General features: G+C 43.7%; 1 protein-coding gene across 1 annotated transcript; it reads right to left on the bottom strand.

Moving 5' to 3' along the window:
- Window positions 1-14477: 14477 nt before the first annotated feature.
- On the bottom strand, window positions 14478-14852 carry LOC137306938 (histone H2B 1/2-like). The gene has a single exon (XM_067976317.1). The coding sequence runs from the start codon at window positions 14850-14852 to the stop codon at window positions 14478-14480; it is 375 nt and encodes a 124-aa protein (XP_067832418.1).
- Window positions 14853-21979: the final 7127 nt, after the last annotated feature.

The raw sequence follows: 21979 nt of genomic DNA, 5'->3' as shown, positions 1-21979 counted from the left end.
TTAATTAAGGAAAGCCAGCACGGATTTGTTGAAGGCCAATCATGTTTGACCAACTTGATTGAGTTTTTTGATGGGGTAACAGAGAGGGTCGATGAGGGCAATGCTGTTGATGACGTTAAAATGGACTTCCAAAAGGCGTTTGAAAAATTGCCGCATAATCGGCTTGTCATCAAAGTTCAAGCCCGTGGAATAAAGGGGACAGTGGCAGCATGGATACGAAATTGGCTCAGTACCAGGAAACAGAGAGCAGTGGTGAACGTTTGTATTTCCGACTGTAGGGAGGTGTACAGCGATGCTCCCCGGTGGTCGGTACTAGGACCACTGCTGATTTTAATATTTATTAATGACTTGGATTTGGGTGTACAGGGCACAATTTCAAAATTTGCAGATGACACAAAACTGGAAGGGTAGTGAACAGTGTGGAGGGTAAAGATTGAGTTCAAGAGGACAGAGGTGGAATGGCCGGACACGTGGCAGATGAAGTTCAAAGCAGAAAAGTGTGAAATGATATATTTCGATAGGAAGAACGAGGAGAGGAAATATAAACTAAATGGTACCATTCTAAAAAGGGTGCAGGAACAGAGAGATCTGGGGGTATATGTGCACAAATCATTGAATGTGACAGTGCAGGTTGAGAAAGCGGCTAAGAAAGCATATGGGATCCTCGGCTTTATAAATAGAGGCATAGAGTAGAAAAGCAAGGATATTATGATGAACCTTTATAAAACACTGGTTCGGCCACAACTGGAGTATTCTGTCCAGTACTGGGCACCACACTTTAGGAAGGATGTGAAGGCCTTAGAAAGGGTGCAGACGAGATTTACTGGGATGATGCCAGGGATGAGAGACATCAGAGACGTGCATAGACTCGAGAAGCTGGTGTTGTTCTCCTTATAGGCGAGAAGGTTGAGAGGAGATTTGATGGAGATATTCAAAATCATGAAGTGTCTGGACAGAGTAGAGAGAGAGAAACTGTTCCCATTGGCGGAGGGGTCAAGAACCAGAGGACCATAGATTCAAGGTGACTGGCAAAATAACCAAAGGCGACATGAGGAAATACTTTTTACACAGCGAGGCTTCACATCATTCAAAAAGTGCGGTGCTCAGAACTGGGCACAATACTCCTGTTGTGGCCGAACCAGTGTTTTATAAATGTTCATCATAACTTCTTTGCTATAGTACTCAATGCCTCTATTTATAAAGCCCAGGATCCGGTATGCTTTCTTAAAACTTTTTTACACAGGGAAAAGTTGTGACCTGGAATGCACTGCCTGAGAGGGTGGTGGAGGCAGATTCAATCGCGGCTTTCAAAGGGTCCTGGATAAGTACTGGAAGGGAAAACATTGCAATGCTACGAGGATAGGGTGGGGGAGTGGGACGAGCTGAATTGCTCTTGCTGAGAGCCGGCACGGACTCGATGGGCCAAATGGCCTCCTTCCGTGCTGTAACCATTCTATGATACTATGCTGAAGTACTGAACACCACGACCAGAATAAGAACCCACGCAATCTGAACACATGTCCTTTGACCATGCGGTCATCCTCGCTCCCTGGCGCATCATTCAAATCCATTAATCAACCGGTAACGTTCTGTTTCAGATTGCCTGAAATCCTAACATGGTTAGCGACTCGCCGTCAAAAATGTAATATGTGGTTTGTGTTTTGCCCATGTTGATTGTCATCCATTCTCATTATACAGACGGTATTTTGGGACTTGGTTAAACGTGTTCCGTCTTTATGTCACCAGGAATCTCAAAATAATTTAAATTCTCCACCTCACTAAAACACAACGGTAACTAATGCCCCCATTCTATCTTGCAATCACATCAAGTGCCGCCTCAATTAAAAAACCTGAACTAATACCACCACCCTTTCCGTCACTATTGTACAACCTCTAGTGTGTATATACAAAGTGTGAGTGTGTTTGTTTGACTGTGATATTTATGTAATAGGAACATAAGAATATAGGAAAAGGAGTAGGCCATTCAGCCCCACGTGCCTGCTCCGCCATTTGATAAGATCATGGCTGATCTGTGATCTAACTCCATGTACCTGCCTTTGGCCCATATCCCTTAATACCTTTGGTTGCCAAAAAGCTATCGATCTCAGTTTTAAATTTAGCAATTGAGCTAGTATCAATTGCCGTTTGCGGAAGAGAGTTCCAAACTTCTACCACCCTTTGTGCGTAGAAATGTTTTCTAATCTCACTCCAGAAAGGTCTGGCTCTAATTTTTAGACTGTGCCCCCTACTCCAAGAATCCCCAACCAGCAGAAACAGTTTCTCTCTATCCACCCTATCCGTTCCCCTTAATATCTTATAAACTTCGATCAGATCACCCCTTAACCTTCTAAACTCTAAAGAATACAACCCCAATTTGTGTAATCTCTCCTCGTAACTTAACCCTTGAAGTCCGGGTATCATTCCAGTAAACCTACGCTACACTCCCTCCAAGGCCAATATGTCCTTCCGAAGGTGCGATGCCCAGAACTACTCCAGGTGCGGTCTAACCATAGCATTCTCCAATCCCTCCGTGTCTGTGGAAAGTTTGTTCGTGACGAAAGTCGAATCGCGCCCTGACAATACTGAAGCATCAATGTCGGGGCTCAGGCCACTCGACCACGCTCTGAACCAGTGTTGTCCAATAGAAAATACTGACTAACCGCAGGTGTGGCGATGACGACACCGTTCTATCCACATGAACGGAAAACATCTCCCACACACAATCCAGGGACATGGACTTCACATGTGTGTATTTCAGAACATCTTTCACCATTCAGTAACCAAGGAAGTGAAACACTCACAACGACGAAACAACACTCGCACATTCTGCTTTTTATCTTATCATTTTACCAACAACACAAAAAGGTTAAAGTTCACATGCAAACCGCATGCGAATATGAGTGTTGAGATCACAGGCCCAAAGACTGTGTTCATTACTCATTTTTATTTAGTGCCCAATGTATTGGACAACACTGGTCTGTGTCACAATGGATTGATTGGACGGGCCGTGTTCTGCTGAACCCCAAGACTATACATTCTTACAACAAATGAAAATAAACCTGCCGTGGACGGATGGCGGGTTGGTTTTCTGGTTGGTTTTCTCGAAGGAGCAAATCAACTGGGCAGAGAAATCATCTCCAGCCGAAGGCACAGAAAATAGTTCGGTCCATGTAAAGAACTAAACGTTTCAGTGAAATTCGAACTGTGGCCTACAGGAGAAATTGAAATCTTAGCGCAACCGCTTAGGCCGCTCGGCCATCCTGACTCCAAACTCTGTAACTTACTGGCCCTGATTTTCACACAGATTCCCACTGACCGGTTCACTCTCTGGTTCTCGGTAAATCCTGATGGAAGGCCGTGTGACCGGGTTACAACCTCCCCGGATTTCTCTGTACCTGTGCACGGTATATGGGGATGTTCGGTCGGGCTGTGATATCTGTTTCCCATGGAGCGGCAGCAATGCGCTGTCTGAGACTGCATTCGCTGCTTTCCGTCGGGAGCGGGTGATTGAAGAGACGGGGCCCGGACAGGTGGTCTGAATGTTGTAATTGGTCGCAGCCTCACTCACTCCGGGAGCTGGGGAACCGCGAGAAACTGATGTGTTTGTTGCTGCGTCCCAAATTCGGCTTCGAACTTCTTTTATTAACGGAGGCAGCGCTGCAGGATCCTTCAATGATCGCTCACAAATCGACTGAAACCTGTCGGGATGTGAACACCATTTTAATTTTCAAATATAGAGGGAGCGACATTCACTGTGGAAACATCATGGCAATATAAACTAAAGGGTACAACCCTAAAAGGGGTACTGGAACAGAGAGACTTGTGCACGAATCGTTGAAAGTGGGAGGGCAGGTTGAGAAAGCGGTTAAAAAGCAAACGGGATCCTGGGCTTTATAATTAGAGGCATAGAGTACAAAGTACGGAAGTCACGATGAACGTTTATAAAACACTGGTTGGACCACAAGTGGAATATTGTGTCCAGTTCTGGGCACTGTATTTTAGGAAAGATGTAAAGGCCTTAGAGAGGGTGCAGAAAATATTTACGAGAATGATTCCAGGGATGAGGGACTATAGTTACGTGGATAGACAGGAGAAGCTTCGGTTGTTCTCCTTGGAACAGAGAAGGTTGCAAGGAGATTTAATCGAGGTATTCAAAATCATGAAGGGCCTGGACAGAGTAGATAGAGAGTAACTGTTCCCATTGGCGGAAGGTTCAACAAACATAGAGTTAGATTTAAGGTGATTGGCAAAAGAACCAAAGGCGACATGAGGAAAAACTTATTTACACAGCGAGTGGTTCGGATCTGGAATGGACTGCCCGAGGGGCTGGTGAAGGCAGGTTCAATCATGGCCTTCAAAAGGCAACTGGATAAGTACTTGAAAGGAAAAAAAAATGCAGGGTCTACGGGGATAGTGCGGGGGAGTGGGACTAGCTGGATTGCTCTTGCATACAGCCGGCGCGGACTCGATGGGCCGAATGGCCTCCTTCCTTACTGCAACCTTTCTGTGATTCTATGATTCGACAGTGAAACAGTCTGTTGTCATTCGCTGCAGAAATATCCATGTCACAGCGAGCCAGCTCTCCTGCAACCAATGAGCACACCCTTCGGACCTTGTCTGTGAAGAAGAATTCTGATTTCCGTGAAGCCAATCTCGGATTTCTATCGCAAAATACTGCGGATGATGGAAATCTGAAAGAAGACAGAAAACTCGTCATGGCTTCTGACGAAAGGTCTTCGAGCTGAAATATTAACTCTGTTTCTTTCTCCACAGACGCCGCCTCCCTTGCTGAGCTTTTCCTGCATTTTCTGTTTTTATTTCGGTTTTTTATATTTTGTTCCTGCGCCCGCTCTTGCACCGCTGGGGAAATGGTGGAATATCAGCCGTGCTCAGCTGGGAATGTTTCCGGCTCATTTTCTTGCAGTAAGACACCCATTGGAAACCGGGAAATGCGAGACAATGAAAGTTCAGATAAAAGTTACCCGACCGTCCCTGACCCACTCACCTTTTGAGTTATTAGCTGATCGCGCTAACCGATTGCACCACAGAGACAGGATGCTTTTATCACTGAAACACTAATTCACCGAGTTAAAGCTTCAGATTGCAGCGAGCAATATAACAGTCTCTATTAACAGTTTACTTTTCCAAAATAAAGGGGGTGAATCTTGAAAGGAGATGTGTTGAAATGAGCCTGTCCGGTGAGCCGGTCTGTGACACTGGACGGCATCAACAAAGTTGTCCCCTGCACTTACAGTGAAGCGGACGGCAGTTTTCACTCTTAAACCAGAGATTATGATGTTAAGAAAAATGTGCGCGAGGCAGATTCGACTTCAGCGCGGTGACACTGGGCCAGAGTAAAGTTCAGTTAATGTGATTTCCGAGTGGCGAGAGGGTGGATTTGCAACTCCTGTGCGGCTGCACTGCGCATTGTCCGGAACTTCAGGTAACGCGTTCCACATCCTTACCATTGATTGGGAAAAGAAGTTTCTCCCGAATTCCCTGTTGGATTGATCAGCAAATATTTTTCTTCATGACCTCTAGTTTTGGACTTCCCCATAAGTGAAAACATTTTCTCAACAGCAAAGTTTCTGTTTTAAGAGTGAAAACTGCCGTCCGCTTCATTTTAAGTGCAAGGGGTAACTTTGTCGGTGCCGTGTAGTGTTACAGACCGGCTGATCGGAGAGGCTCATTTCAACTCCTCTCATTTTGAGCAAACATGAACATTACTGAAATAGAGGATTGTGAATCACAGCTGGAAAAATCAATCCTCTCTATCACTGGGGGACTGAGTCTTCCAAACTTCAGGTGTTCAATGGCAAGGGGAGTTTGATATTCAGAAATAATACAGCGCAGATTTTCACTCAGGCAAGATTCACCCCCTTTATTTTGGAAAAGGAAACGGATAATAGAGAAGCTTTCTGATAATAGAGAAGTAATCTGAAGCTTTAACTCAGTGAATTAATGCCACTGCATTGCTAATGATCTGTCTGTGGCGCAATCGGTTATCGCGTTTGACCAGTAAAGGTTGGTGGTTTAAGTCTACTCAGTAAACGATCGGGTAACTTTCCCACTAACTTCTACTGTCTCGCATTTCCAGGTTTCTAATGTGTGCCTTAGTGCAAAAACATAGGCCGGAAACATTCCCAGCTGAGCACGGCTGATACTCCAACATTTCCCCACGGTCCATGAGCAGGCGCAGGAACAAAATATAAAAAAAACGAAATATGAACTGGAAAAGCTCAGCAAGTGAGGCGGTATCTGTGGAGGAAGAATCAGAGTTAACGTTTCAGGATGAAGACCTTTCCTCAGAAGCCCTGACGAATTTTCTGCTTTTATTTCAGATTTCCATTATCCGCTGTATTTTGCTATAAAAAAAACCGAGATTGGCTTCACGGAAATCAGAATTCTTCTTGACAGATAAGGTCTGAAGGGAGGACTCACTGGTTACAGGAGAGCTGGCTCACTGTGACATGGAAATTTATACAATGAGCGACACCAGACTCTTTCCCTGTTTCCACAATTAATGTCGCTCCCCTTATTTTGGAAAAGTAAAATGATATTCACATTCCGGCAGGGTTCAATTGATTTCTGAGCGATCATTGAAGGACCGTGCAGCGCTGCCTCCGTTGATAACAACAGTTCGAAGCCTCATTTGGGAAGCAGCAACAAATCCATCATTTTCTCGCTGTTCCCCGGCTCCCGGAGTGAGTGAGGGCGCGACAGCAGCAAGATTCAAGCCGCCTGTCCGGCCTCTCGCATCAATGAACCGCTGCCGACGGAAAGCACTGAATACAATCTCAGACCACGCGTTTCTGGAACAATATTCCACGGCCCGACCAAACCTCCCCACACCGAGCACAGGAACAGGAAAATCCGGGGAGCTTGTGTGCTGGTCACCCGGTTTCCCTCCAGGATTTACCGAGAACCAGAGTGAAACGGTCATTGGCCCACTGCGGGAAAACCAGGGTGAGTAAAACAGCAATTATGTAGTCAGGATGGCTGAGCGGTCCAAGGTGTTACGTTCAACATGGAAAAGACAGCAACTGACCCGTTATATTAAAAACAGATAACATTTGTTCGCTGGTGGGCACGTTACCCCACCAGCGAACAAATGTTATCAACGAACTGTCTTTTCTATGTTTCTACCTCTCTATCTCTGTTTTTTTTTTTTTTTTTGGTGATTTGTATATTCTGAGACCTTGCAGGTAACACCTGTCTGTCTGCACACTGAATGCCTTGGCAACGGGCAGTTGAAAAAACTGTCTGTAATCACCAAGCATTGTTCTGTGAATTATAAATGCGATTTAATTTCGAGGATTTCATTTCGTTCACCTGAGGAAGGAGGAAGCCTCCGAAAGCTTGTGAATTTATAATAAAATTGCTGGACTATAACTTGGTGTTGTAAAATTTTTTACAATTGTCAACCCCAGTCTATCACCGGCATCTCCACATCATTTAAAGCAAGTGACACTCACATTTTCTGCCAGTTTCACCTGCCACCTCCTTCAGCTTCTGTCTGTTATTTTCCTCCAGCTTCCTCCGCTCCTCCCCATGCCGGGGAATTAGATGTTCGAAGCAAATGCAACGACTGGAATAAAACCTCACCAGGAATGCAGGGAGAGTGGAAGAAAGATGTTGGTCATTGAGAGACGAAGGATTTTGCAGATGCCAGGATAAATAGACAAAAAGATCTCATCTCCCTCCCTCTTTCAGCGACTGAATATATTAATGCTCAAGAGATGTTCTCACGGCCTCAAGCCAATTATCTCGAGTCACACTGTCCCTCCAATCCTGCACACGGTGCTTAGTTTTGAAACACTCCATCACCCCCGTGCTCGCTCACCTACATTGGCTCCCGGTCCGCCGATGACTCGATTTTACAAATCTCATCCTTGTGTTCAAATCCCTCCGTGGCATCGCCTCTCCCTATCGCTGTAACCAAACACAACCCGACAACCCTCCGAGATCACTGCCTTCCTCAAATTATGGCCTCTTGTGCACCCCTGATTTTAATCGCTCCACCACTGACGGTCTTGTCTTCAGCTGCCTGGGCCCAAATCTCTGGAATACCCGACTCAAACCTCTCCGCCTCTCTCTCCTCCTTTATGACACTCCTTAAAACCGACCTTTTTTGACTAAGTTTTAGTTCACCTGTCCGAATATCTCCTTTTTTGGACCTGTGCCAAATTTTATCTGATTGAAAATGTAGTCTGTCTCACGCTGACCTTCAGCCCAACAGAGTCCATTCCCAGCACTAGTGACCTGCAAGGAGTGTTTGCAGATTTCACTGTTTCTGTTGACGCGGATAATGAGGTTGTGTCATTTCAGTGTGTTTCTGGATCGAACTCAGTTGGCATTGCAGAGACAAGGGGGATGAGAACAGAAACAGGTCCTGCAAGAACATCAACATCCCATCAGTCCAAGTCCCTTTGCTGCTGCTGTGTTGGACCTGACACGGAATGGCTGGAGGGAGGACAGTTTACTCTGCATTGATAACAGGGAAAAGAGTTAAACGTTATATTCCTTATACACAAGTTGAGCGAGGCGCCCTCACAAAAACAGTGCTTTGTTACAGGGACAAAGTGTTTGACTATTCGAGATGTGGAAAGTGATGTGATACTTTGGGCTGCTTGACAGATCATCAGTGAGTTCAATCTGGAGTGAATCTGCTGAGTGACCCGGATCAGGTCGGAGGCTGGTGACGACAGCCTGTGGATTATCAGGAAGAAATGTAACTTCGGCGGGGCGGAATTACAGGCAGCAGCACATCGGCCGTCCGTTTTGCACCCCGTGACTTCAATGGAAAGGAGTATTGAGTGAGATGTATAATAGGCGGCTGATCCACTACCGCCTGTGTCGTGTCCTGGTCGAAGTTGAATTTTACCCCCATTGTTTCTGAGTTGCTTTCACCAGGGGTTTCAGTCTTTACACTTTTAGAATCTGCTTCTTTAGTAAGGCTGAGGCAACTGGTCGAGTAGCGGGATGGGGAAATCTCGGGCCCACAGGCGGGTTTGTTTTGTCTCCAGTCGGTTTAAATTAGTGGGTTTGAAAATAAAGCGCTTCCACCTTGTGGTTTATAAATCGGCTCTCCCTGAGAGTGACGCTCATCGCTGGGAGCGCCCATTCGTGGAATCAGCCCTGACATCAACAGCACTTGCTGAATGAAATTGTTTCATCACAAGCTGTTCTCAGACAGACCGTCCACACAATCGCACGGTCTCCCATCGCATACTATTTCCCCCGATAATTACAGAATTCAATGCTCCCTGAAAAAAACTGGGGGTGAAATTGGTCTTCAACATTCGTGCAAAATGAGCGATTGTGGAAAATGAGCGATCGTGCAAAATGAGCGACAGTGGAAAATGAGCACCAGTGTGAAATGAGCGATGGTGCAAGATGAACCACAGTGTGAAATGAGCAATAGTGCAAAATGAACCATAGTGTGAAATGAGCAATAGTGCAAGATGAACCACAGTGTGAAATGAGCAATAGTGCAAAATGAACCATAGTGTGAAATGAGCAATAGTGCAAAATGAACCATAGTGTGAAATGAGCAATAGTGCAAGATGAACCACAGTGTGAAATGAGCAATAGTGCAAAATGAACCATAGTGTGAAATGAGCAATAGTGCAAAATGAACCATAGTGTGAAATGAGCAATAGTGCATAATGAGCCATGGTGTGAAATGAGCGAGAGTGCAAAATGAGTCACAGTGTGAAATGAACGATCGTGGATCAGCGGCCCGTTTTGTTGTTGTTCCGATTTTCTCAACAATTGATTTCAATGGAACAGGACATCGGACGGATTGAAACAGGGGCTACGAATTCGTTACCGCCCGTTTTCCGTTACTGCCAAAGGTCAATTGATACCCTAAGGTTCACAAAGTTTTTCACAGCTCATGTCTGGGTCAGGTGTAGATTCATTGGGGTATATTGGACTTTGTATGATTGTGTAAAACAGGTGATAGCGAATCCGCAACCGGCTTCACATCGCTCCCCATTTATTTCCATTGATTGTTGAGATGTAAAAGGAAATCTCGATTCACTCTCACCCGTTTTACACGATCACAATATGTCACAATCTCCATTGATGGAGATCGATTGCTCTGACTAATCACCAAGTCCATTATCATTGTATCGAACTGGATGGACCTTGCTCATTTTTTGTCCAGCAATTCTTATGTTCTTATATTCTCCCTGCCGAGGTGATACTTATACATAATTCTGTTTTTACCTCAACTTTCAGTCTCCTTCACCCTGTTATTCCACATCTGCTCCATGAGGTGATTTTTTATATTAGTCCTTGTTTATTCCCAGTATTTGTCCCTTTCTTCATGTTTTCCCTCACTCCCTGTATCGTGATTTTGCTGTTTAAATCTGTATTCCCACTTACAGACCCCATCTCCGTGTCTTCCCATGTCTCTCTAGAAGTCATTTTTAGATTAAATCTTTGCTGATTCCCAATATCAGATCCTTCTACTAATTTATTTGCTCTTTTCCTCCGGAGCTGATATTTTTACTTAATCTCTGATCATTCCTAATTTCATTCCTTCTCTGCAGGTTATTCCCTGTCTTTCGTTCATGGCCAGTTTCAGACCCTCTCTGCAGGTTATTCCCAGTGCCTTTATTGAAGTGTCCGCGGCCAGCTTCAGGCCCTCTCCGAATGTAAGTCCCAGTTTCTCTCCCGAAGTGCTCATGGCCTGCTTCAGGCCCTCTCTGCAGGTTATTCCCAGCCTCTCTCCTGAAGTGTCCGTGACCAGTTTCAGGTCCTCTCTGCAGGTTATCCCCAATCTCTCTCCAGAAGTGTTCATGGCCAAGTTCAGGCCCTCTATATATGTTATTTTCTTTCCTTCTTCCTTTGTCGATTTATACCTTCAAATGTATGTTTGTTGCCCAGTATCAGACCGTCTCTCCATGTTTCCTCGCTCTCCTACGTGGGGAAATTAATTTTATATTTAAATCTCTGTAATTCTATTTAAATCTGTGTGGCATCGTGTATAATATAGTAAGACAAATAGGTTAAGAATACTAAAGTTAGTATTAATGTATTATGAGACTATAATCTGTGTAATAGAGGTTACACATGGTTTAGATTATTTCGCTTTGATTCCGCAGGGGAAGGCGTCAGCTTAATGCAATTTAATGAATCATCAAAGGCTTGTGTAAAAATTCTGGTAAGGTTGGAGACAACATGTCTTATGTTTCAGCTGTTACTATTCTATTAAAGTGTGATGTTTGTAACCATACAAAATTGTCTCATATTCCACATCAACGAAACATGCATTCCAGTCAGAGCTTGTTATGGTGAGAGACATGGAGTGGGTCTATTTACTATTCTTGTGAAATCACAGTTGCACTGTAGTTAAAGATACAAACTGAGTGAGAATGGCACTAATTGATGTTTAACAGAAGGACAGCGGTACAGTGAGGGAATTAAACACCACAACGTGAATTTCTGCAAAAAATGGATTAATATTTGGTTGTTTCGACGTAATACTTACGGAAACGGGGAGACCAGACGTTCAGAGGAAAGGTCAAATTTGTCATTTTATGTAAAGAAGCAATTCTAGCTTCTATAAAATAAATCAGTGTAAAATTGGAATCAATTTGAATGTAGTTCTGATTTGGGGTTTGGTTTATGTATTAATTATTCATATGTTTATGTAATCTGAAACCATAACAGTATTTGTAACAGTAACAGCGCAGAACAGTAATGCGGGACCCTGTCCAGTTTAGTGACACAGCAGAAGGGTTAAGAGTTTATTGTCATTTATTACAGAATACAGCAGGTCACTGGGAAAGTTACACATGGAACAGATGGAGGGGCAAAAAGATGCAAAGAGATTTTACACTTTATTTGGGAAACGCCTTTTTATCTCCTCAATGTTTAATTTTACAATTAACTTAATTTGCTCTATTTCCTGAACAAACTTCAGGCACAAACTATGGCTCTAAACTGAAAACAATAATTTATTATTAATACGCTAGAAAAATTGACATTAGAATTTAAACAATATCTTGGGTTGATGTCCTATTTAGAATTGCTTGAACAACAATAAAACAACACATTCTGAATTCCCAAAACGCATAACCGTTTGGAAATCAAATGTCTATCTTAGACTAACCCCATAACGAAAGTTATATACTGATAGTTGGCTCAAGTTTGCCGGGATATTCCAGGTATTTTGATGGATGGCGTTGTCGGGTGGCGTGGCTTTCTCTTGTAGCCAGGTCATCTGGCAATCCACAGGCAATCTTTAAACCTGCATCGAGGCATCAAACCGTGAGGTAGCGAGCAGTCATGAATAGTCCAGGTGAGGTGATGCTGCCAGGAAGCGAAAGGCGAGATTGAAGCAGTCGTCGTTGATCTGTGTCCCTCTCCACTCAAATTCTGCCAATTTTTAAAAAAAACCTTTTTAACACAGAACCACACCTCTGGGGCGGTGGCTTATCAACAAAAGGTTCCTCCAAATTTAACCCACCATTAATGGGCACTTCACTTGTTTCCCTCAGTTTCCACAACGTAACCAAGTTAAGTCGCCAGATGATTTTTCATTACATCGAGCGGCTGAGGAAAGACCCGCAAAAAGTCATGGACAGGGTGAGGTACACAAACTGAGTGACTTTATTGTGCAGCATCCAGGCAGTACCTTTAGAACTGTCAAAAATAAATCTAAATGAGTGTTCCCCTAAATCAAACGTGAATTTGCCTATTTCGCCTGCTGCTGTTCTTCTGGTCAGCACTCTCACACTCCAGGCTGATGATACAGTTTGTTTGGTTGTTTAATGCTTTCTCTCTCTACCCTCTTGTCACTTTATATGTTTGCCCGTCTTTAATTGTATTTGTCCTCTGTGTATATCGCTGATGTCTGTTTATTTTCCGTGTGTTTATCGACCTCGTTATATCCACTTCTACTTTAATTTATGTCTCTCTGCCGCTGTTCATGCCTCTACCTTTTTCTATCTGTTACTCTTGTCTTTTTTTTCGATTTGCCTCTCTCTCTCTCACTGTCCGTAGGTCGCAGCCTGTCTTCTCTCTCTGCCTGCCCTGCCTTTTTCACATGTGCCTCCCTGTCCCTCGCGCTGATTGTCTCTCTCTCCCTCTGACTTCATCCGTCGTTTTGTCTCTTCAGTTAGTAACCAGCCCTTTCAGAGATACAGTGGGTGGCTCTGAAAAGAGCCTTTGGGATATCAGATTAAATCTTGGCCGCTTTACTTGCTCTTGGTGCTCACATTGCTGGTTTTCTTCGGCAGCAGCACGGCCTGGATATTAGGCAGCACCCCGCCCTGAGCGATGGTCACCCGTCCCAGGAGCTTGTTGAGCTCCTCGCCGTTGCGGATGGCGAGTTGCAGGTGTCTGGGGATGATGCGGGTCTTCTTGTTGTCCCGGGCCGCGTTGCCGGCCAGCTCGAGAATTTCAGCCGTCAGATACTCGAGCACAGCGGCCAGATAGACCGGGGCTCCGGCACCCACACGTTCAGCGTAGTTCCCCTTTCGCAGGTGCCTGTGAACACGGCCCACAGGGAACTGCAGTCCGGCCCGGGATGAGCGAGACTTGGCTTTGGACCGAGCTTTACCGCCGGTTTTTCCTCTTCCAGACATTTCCACAATCTCACAAACACTTTCACAAAGAATTAAGAATGACTTCTGTATTTTCCCTTCTGAGAGACTGAAAGATCATCTGATTGGTTGTTCCTTATTACACCTCATTTGCCTATTTCATTAACCAATCAGATAGCTGGAAATTAGAAGAGGGCGCGATTTACCGGCCTCAACGGTCAGACCAGGAATTTTATGAATTACAAAAAGCCCGCCAATTTCAGTGCAGTGAAGGATCGGATTTCGATCAATGTCGCCCTGAGCACAAGATTTTAAACCCGTTCTTTGTATCTTGTCTTATTCAGCGCTTCCCGTCACGAATCGCTCGCTCTGTTTTAAAATCTGCTTTAAATTATGGCTCATTCGACCATCGCGTTCAAACTGCACCGGACGGGACTAAAGCCCCATTCACAGCATTCCGTGAAAGGACACATTTGAATTTAGTGTTTAGAAAAGTGAAACTTCTCAGAGCCGGGAGAGCTTCTGTGAAAAGAGGGACCAGGACAGAGCTCTCATTCTGCCCCGATTCCGCTGTTACTGCAAGGGGTGGGGTTACTGTTAATCTGGGGATTTTCAGGTCAATCCAAAAATAGACTGAGACTGAGAACGGAATCGCTGAGGGGGTCATAAAGGGGATGAGAGGCCAGAATAGTAATGCTTTAAGAACAAAACAAATGGGAAGGAGCGGATGATAAACTCGTGTTCATTTTTGGGGCCAGGGATTTGAACGGGGTAGTTCGAGTCACTTTTCGATTGGAATCATAATATTGCTGCAATAAAACGATCCTTAGTAAATATACAGGAAATGCAGCTCTTTCAGACAGGTTGTGGGTGGCTCTTAAAAGAGCCGTTGTTTTTTTTTCACTTCATTGTCGAGTTTTACTTGGAGCTGGTGTATTTGGTCACCGCCTTTGTCCCTTCTGACACGGCGTGCTTGGCCAGTTCCCCAGGCAGCAGCAGGCGCACGGCGGTCTGGATCTCCCGGGAGCTGATAGTCGCCCGCTTGTTGTAATGGGCCAGACGGGAAGCCTCACCTGCGATGCGCTCGAAAATATCGGTCACAAAGGAGTTCATGATGCCCATGGCCTTGGAGGAGATGCCGGTGTCGAGTTGAACCTGCTTCATCACTTTGTAGATGTAGATGGAGTAACTCTCCTTCCTCGACTTTCTACGCTTCTTGCCGCATTTGGCTGGTGCTTTACTCAAGGTTTTCTTGGCGCCCTTCTTGGGAGCTGCTTTCTTGTCCTCAGGCATTTTCAAACTCAATTTCAGACTCAGAAATTAACCAAATCCGCTCCGAGCTCGGATTAAATCGGCAGCCCCACAGCCCTATGGTAATGAGGGATGGGGAGGGCAATGATTGTGATTGGGTCATTCGGAGTGAGGTCACAATAATTATTCACTGTAACTCTCTGATTAGTTTCTTCAGACAATCTGATTTAGTACCTGCCACCAATCACAAACACGCTCACACTGCACATTGTCCGGTTTCAGCAATTTGTTCCGAACTGTTGCAGTTCTGCTTCCGGCCAGTAGATGTCCCCAAACCCCGGGACAGTGAAGTTTGCAGTTGAGAGAGGGACAGAACAGAAATTAGTTCTTCACATTATAATGCACGAGTGGGATTTAGAAAAACTGGGAATGGATACGAGCTGCATGTACATTTTGTTAGATCAAACATTAGTTGTAATGCTGTGTTAAATTCTTGTAATTAATTTAGGGGGTATTGCCGATACTGAGGAAGAATGCGACAAAATACAAGAATAATTATTAAGCTTGCCGAAAGGCGATGTAAATAGACATTGAATTTCCATATAGAAAGGTGTGAGGTGGTGCATTTTGCTAGGGGGAATAAGGAGGCCACATACTGCTTGGAAAATAAGAGTCTAAATGGGGTAAAAGAGCAAAGGGATTTCGGGGTACAGATGGACAAATCATTAAAAGTAGCAACACAAGTTGATAAGGCCATAAAAAGCAAACAAAGCACTGTGGTTTATTTCGAGAGGAATAGAATTGTAAAGCAAATAAGTTATGTTGAACTGTAAATTAAACTGTCAAACCTTCTGTCAAACTGTTTTATTATATTTTCGGTTTCTAGATGTTTTTCCATTGCATCATTGAGTAAAAGATTCCATGATCATTCCTGCCACCGACCTTTAGTTAACTGGTCTATAGTTCCCTGGACTTGTTCTATCACCTGATTTAAAATATAAGAATCACATTAGCTGTCATCCAGTCCTCTGGCACTATTCCTTTTTGTGATGATTTTTTCCTATACATGTAACAGTGCCTCTGCTATCTCTCCCCTTGCTTCATTGAATATGCACAGATGCAATCTATCTGGAACAGGAGTTTAACCACCCTTTCTAACTTAAATGCCATGATATCTTTATTGACCTCTTCCTCTAATATATTCACCCTGTTTATCTCCCGGGTAAATACTGAGACAAAGTAACAATTCAATATTTCTGCCATTTCGCTGACGTTATCTGTGAGTTTATCTTGTGCATCCCTTAGTGGCACTCAAGATATTTTGATTTTCCTTTTGATATTTTTGGGTCAGTGGAATAATTTACTATTTACTTTTATATTCCTTGATAATTTGATTCCGTGGTTCCTGTTTGCTTCCCGAATTGTTTTTGTGACTTCTTCCGAACCTCTTCCTATTCGCTTTTGCCATCCTCTTATTTAATATCTATGAATGAGAAATTCCACCAGCTTGTTGTGTCTGTTCAGGGACTGATGTTTGGGAAATATTTATTGTCTATGTTTAAAGTGCCAGAAACCCAAAGGGAGCAATTCAGTCCGAAACTCCACAGAAACACTCGACTTCTCCCTCCTGGTGAAATAAGGCGCTATAATGGTGAGTATAGCTGCCTTCCAAGCAGTTAATTCCAACAGATTTGAATCCCAGCACGCTGAATTCAGAAACACCGAGACTGGAACTGAATTTGATGATGTTCAGAGGGACAGTGTTTCCAAAACACAAACGGGTCTAATTCATGGAAAAATACTTCTAAAATGCATTTATTTCCCCCATAACGTTGAATTTAACTCTGTTCCTTTTTATTATTACTTGCCTTGATCTGAATGGTGGATACGGGACTCAATTGCTCGGATTCAGTGAAATTAATTGATTTTCTGAAGGTTTTCCGTCTGCTGATTCCCGTTTCGTATTTAAATTATGTCTGATTAACCTTTCTGATCGAGAGAAGGGTCATAGTCCTGAACCGTTAACCCGAGCTTCCCTTCTCCACAGATGCTGCCGGACCTGCTGAGTCTTTCCAGCATTTTCGGTTTTAATTTTTTCTATATTTTGTCCCTTTCACTTTTGACGGTCGCCATTCAAACTTCCAGATTTGCGCTCAGTTTTTATTTGTGTTTCAGTTTGGTTTATTTGGATTAATATAAATCGTGTCCTGAGAAATCAGACAGAAATATTGTGCAATGCAGAGTGAAATACAATGGGGCAACTTTCGAATGAGCAAAATAAAAACTTTATTCTGAATCAATTGTCCAATTTTTCACTGAAAAAATATGAAAAAATACGAGAGCAGAAGTTACAGAGAGAAACTATTTCCTCACATTGCACATTGTCCTGAATCTGTAACAACGACAGATAATGTGAATTTGTTCCACTCTGTTACAGTTCTCACTTATGGCCAGTCGATGTCAGATTGTATGAGAGTGTGAGATTAATTCTATGTCTGTCAGTCTCTGATACTGTATGTGAGTGTGATGTTCATTCTGTATCAGTCAGTCTCCAGTACAGTCTGTGAGTGTGGGATTCATTCTGTGTCTGTCAATCTCTGGTGCGATCTGTGAGTGTGGGATTCATTCTGTTTCTGTCAATCTCTGGGAATGTGTGTGTGTGGGATTCATTCTGTATCTGTCAATCTCTGGTGCTATCTGTGAGTGTGGGATTCATTCTGTATCTGTCAATCTCAGGGAATGTGTGTGAGTGTGGGATTCATTCTGTAACTGTCAATCTCAGGGAATGTGTGTGAGTGTGGGATTCATTCTGTATCTGTCAATCTCTGGTGCTATCTGTGAGTGTGGGATTCATTCTGTTTCTGTCAATCTCAGGGAATGTGTGTGAGTGTGGGATTCATTCGGTATCTGTCAATCTCTGGTGCTGTCTGTGAGTGTGGGATTCATTCGGTATCTCTCAATCTCTGGTGCTGTCTGTGAGTGTGGGATTCATTCGGTATCTCTCAATCTCTGGTATTTTATCTCAGTGTGGGATTCATTCTGTAACTCAGTCTCTGGGCAAAGTGCAAGTCTGGATTCGTTCTGTATTCTTATTTCAGGTTGCAGTATGGTGCTTGAAACTGTGTCTTTAATTCACTAATGTATGCAAATCTTTTGTCCGGCATTAATGTGTAAATATGGATACGCTTTTGGATTTTGTTTTAATCAAACAACATGTGTGAGTTTTGTTGTATGATTGTATCTTAATCTCTGTGAAGATAATGTTCACTTCAACCTTTTACTGTGAAATTATTGGACTGGTATTTATTGTGTAGCTCAGTCTGGGCTAATGGAATTGATATTGTATCTTTCAGTCTGACACTGAATGAGATTTTTTGAATGGTGTGTTCAGTGTCGCTCAGTCTGTACTAATGGAATTGATACTGTAAGTTTCAGTCTGACACTGTATGAGATTTTTTGATTGGTGTGTTCGGTGTCGCTCAGTCTGTACTAATGGAATTGATACTGTACGTTTCAGTCTGACACTGAATGAGATTTTTGGATTGGTGTGTTCGGTGTCGCTCAGTCTGTACTAATGGAATTGACACTGTATGTTTCAGTCTGACACTGTATGTGATTTTTGGACTGATATGTGATGTGTGGTTCTGTCTGTACCAATGGAATTGACACTCTAACTTTCAGTCAGACACAGTGAGGGATTTTTGGACTGCTTTGTTATGTTTAGCTTAGTCTACACTAAAAGGATTCATACTGTATGTTTCAGTATGATAATGTATGAGATTTTTGGACGATATATAATGTGTAGCTCAGTCTGCACTAATGGAATTCATACTGTACCTTTCAGTCTGATACTGTGTAATATATTTAGACTGGTTTGTAAGGTGTAGTTCAGTCTACACTAATGGAATTGATACTGTATCTTTCAATTTGACACTGAATGTGGCTTTTGGACTGGTATCTAATGTATACCTCAGTCTGCACTAATGGGATTGATACTGTATCTTCCAGTCTAATACTGTGTGAGATTTTTATACTGGTATGTAACGTGTAGGTCATTCTGTACTAATCACATCGACACTATATCTTTCACTATAATACTGTACCAGATTTTTGGACAGTTATCTATTTTGAACCTCTGTCTGCAATAAAGGAAATGACACTGTGCCTTTCATTTGACACAATGTGATTTTTGGACAGGTAACTGATGTGTACCTCAGTCTGCACTAATGGGATTGATACTGTATCTTCCAGTACGATACTTTATGCTAATTTTGGACTGGTATATAATGTGGAACTCAATCTGCACTTCTGGAATTGATACTGTATCTTTCAACCTGACACTGAGATTTTTGGACTGGTATGTGATGTGTTGCTCAGTCTGCACTAATGGGGTTGATACTCTCTCTTTCAGTCTTACACTGTATGAGAATTTTGGACTGGTATCTAATGTGTACCTCAGTCTGCAGTGAATGAATTGAAACTGTACATTTCATTCTGACACTATGAAGTTTTTGGACATATATGTGAGTCAAAAATGGGTAACATTTGAACTGGTATCTAATTTGTATCTCAGTGCACAATAGTGGCATGAATACTGCATCTTTAAACTCATAATGTGTGAGAGTTGTGGGCTGGTATTTAATTTGAATCTTGGAGCACACTATTCTGATTCATTCTGTACCTATCAATCAGGACCATGTGTCAGTTCTATCTGGTATTTAATTTGTAGCTAAGGCTGAACTAATGTGAGATTGACACAGTGCCTTTCAATCTGATGCTGGGTGTGATTTTGGACTGGGAATTATTTATCTCCCGGTCAGCAGTACTGAGTCGTTGTGAAATGGAAATTAGGTCTGTCTCTCCTGCTCTGTTTGAGTGTTGGATTGGGGTCAGTGTGCGACTGACTATTTCTGCTGTCTGAGATTGTGGGACTGATGACCTGTCTGTGTCTCTGTGCTCTGTGAGTGATAATGTACTTACTGTGTGTGAGAAGGAGCTGGCTGCACTGACTGCTCCTTGTGCCTCGGGTTGAGTAAACATCACACTGATTCTGGGTCCTTCAAGGATTTGACTGCAGGAAGAAAAAGTATCTCTTGTAACTCAAGAACAGGTGAAGTGGAAAATACAAAAGTGATCAATTGAATCTCTCCGTTAATAATCATTATGTGGAGATGCCGGTGATGGACTGGGGTTGACAATTGTAAACAATTTTACAACACCAAGTTATAGTCCAACAAATTTATTTTAAATTCCACAAGCTTTCGGAGGCTTCCTCCTTCGTCAGGTGAACGGTGTGGAAATGAAATTTTCGAAACCTTCGCATTTTAAAATCACAGAACAATGCCTGGTGATTACTGCCCGTTGCCAAGGCAATCACAGTGAGCAGACAGAAAGGTGTCACCTAAAAAGGCCACCGAATATAAAAACCCCCCCAAAAAAAGAGAGAGAGAGAGAAGGAACACAGTCAATGACCCGTTATATTAAAAAACAGATAACATTTGTTCGCTGGTGGGGTTACGTGTAGTGTGACATGAACCCAAGATCCCGGTTGAGGCCGTCCTCATGGCTGCGGAACTTGGCTGTCAATTTCTGCTCAACAATTTTGCGTTGTCGTGTGTCTCGAAGGCCGCCTTGGAGTATGTTCACCCGAAGGTCGGTGGCTGAATGTCCATGACTGCTGAAGTGTTCCCCGACAGGGAGAGAACCCTCCTGTTTGGCGATTGTTGCGCGGTGTCCGTTCATCCGTTGTCGCAGTGTCTGCATGGTCTCGCCAATGTACCATGCTCTGGGGCATCCTTTCCTGCAACGTATGAGGTAGACAACGTTGGCCGAGGCGTTGAGCAGAAACCGGGATCTTGGGTTCATGTCACACCACACGTCACCCCACCAGCGAACAAATGTTATCTGTTTTTAATATAACGGGTCATTGACTGTGTTCCTTCTCTCTCTCTCTCTCTTTTTTTTGGGGGGTTTGTATATTCGGTGGCCTTTTTAGGTGACACCTTTCTGTCTGCTCACTGTGATTGCCTTGGCAACAGGCAGTAATCACCGGGCATTGTTCTGTGATTTTAAAATGCGAAGGATTCGAAAATTTCATTTCCACACCGTTCACCTGACGAAGGAGAAAGCCTCCGAAAGCTTGTGCAATTTAAAATAAATTTGTTGGACTATAACTTGGTGTTGTAAAATTGTTTACAATTAATAATCATTGTAATAACCACAAATGAAAACCAGCGATACAAACATACAAACAGTGTCAGTGTCTGACTCCACTGCAGTACTGCAGCTCTCAGCTTCTGCACACCAGGTGTGTTGCGCTGTTTGACAACAATTTGGTGACATCCAGACACAACACAACCCCTGCACTGATCTCTGAATGGCACTACCCGATGGGGCAGGGACCTTTGTACAGGTCAGGTTTCTAATACCCTCTACCATGGAACTAACCGTTCAACCGAAACATAACAGCCGCTGTTTAAAATGTGTTCACACTTGTCACCTGGTGCCTGCAATAGATGCTCTTTGTATCACTCCCCATATCCTCACTGTCCGGCTCTGTTTCCACAGTTCACTGTCCAACAACAATAAACAGGGTGAGACTGGAACTAAACCAGGAACAATTCACCACTTGTTTGGGGAGAGAAAGCAGCAATGATTTCAAACAACCTGCTCTTCCCATTCTGTCTCCCTCACCCTGGACACACCCTGGACACACACAGCCCGAGAATGACCTCTCCCTTCCCCCGCTCACTCCATGTTCCGGGACGAGATCCTGATGCACTCCGCCTCTTACAAACAGCCCCCGGACACCCCCAAGAACTTCCCCTGGACTCAATGCCGATCTCTGAGCCCATCTGCGGACACGGTCCCGAAGCGATGAGCTGCTGTCACGAGGCTGCTCTTTGCTCCCATCCACCGGAGGCCGTGATCTCTCCATTCCCGGCTGTTTTAAACCATCTTCTTCCGCTCACTGAGGGAATGGCGCCGACAGGCCGAGCTGGGAGAGGAGAGCGAGCATGCGCTCTTCTGCTCACCAGCAAGCAGCGCTGGGGGCGGGGCTGAATTGCGCATGCGCAGATATCTGGTTTAATTCGCAATACCAAAATCGATGGAAACTTTCCCCAGTTGGAATTTTTCAGAGTCTGAGCAAAGGAAATGGGGGAAAGGTC

Source organism: Heptranchias perlo, chromosome X (assembly GCF_035084215.1).
Source record: "Heptranchias perlo isolate sHepPer1 chromosome X, sHepPer1.hap1, whole genome shotgun sequence".
In the NCBI taxonomy this organism is placed as follows: Eukaryota; Metazoa; Chordata; class Chondrichthyes; order Hexanchiformes; family Hexanchidae; genus Heptranchias; species Heptranchias perlo.
This window is presented reverse-complemented; position numbering and strand designations above follow the sequence as displayed.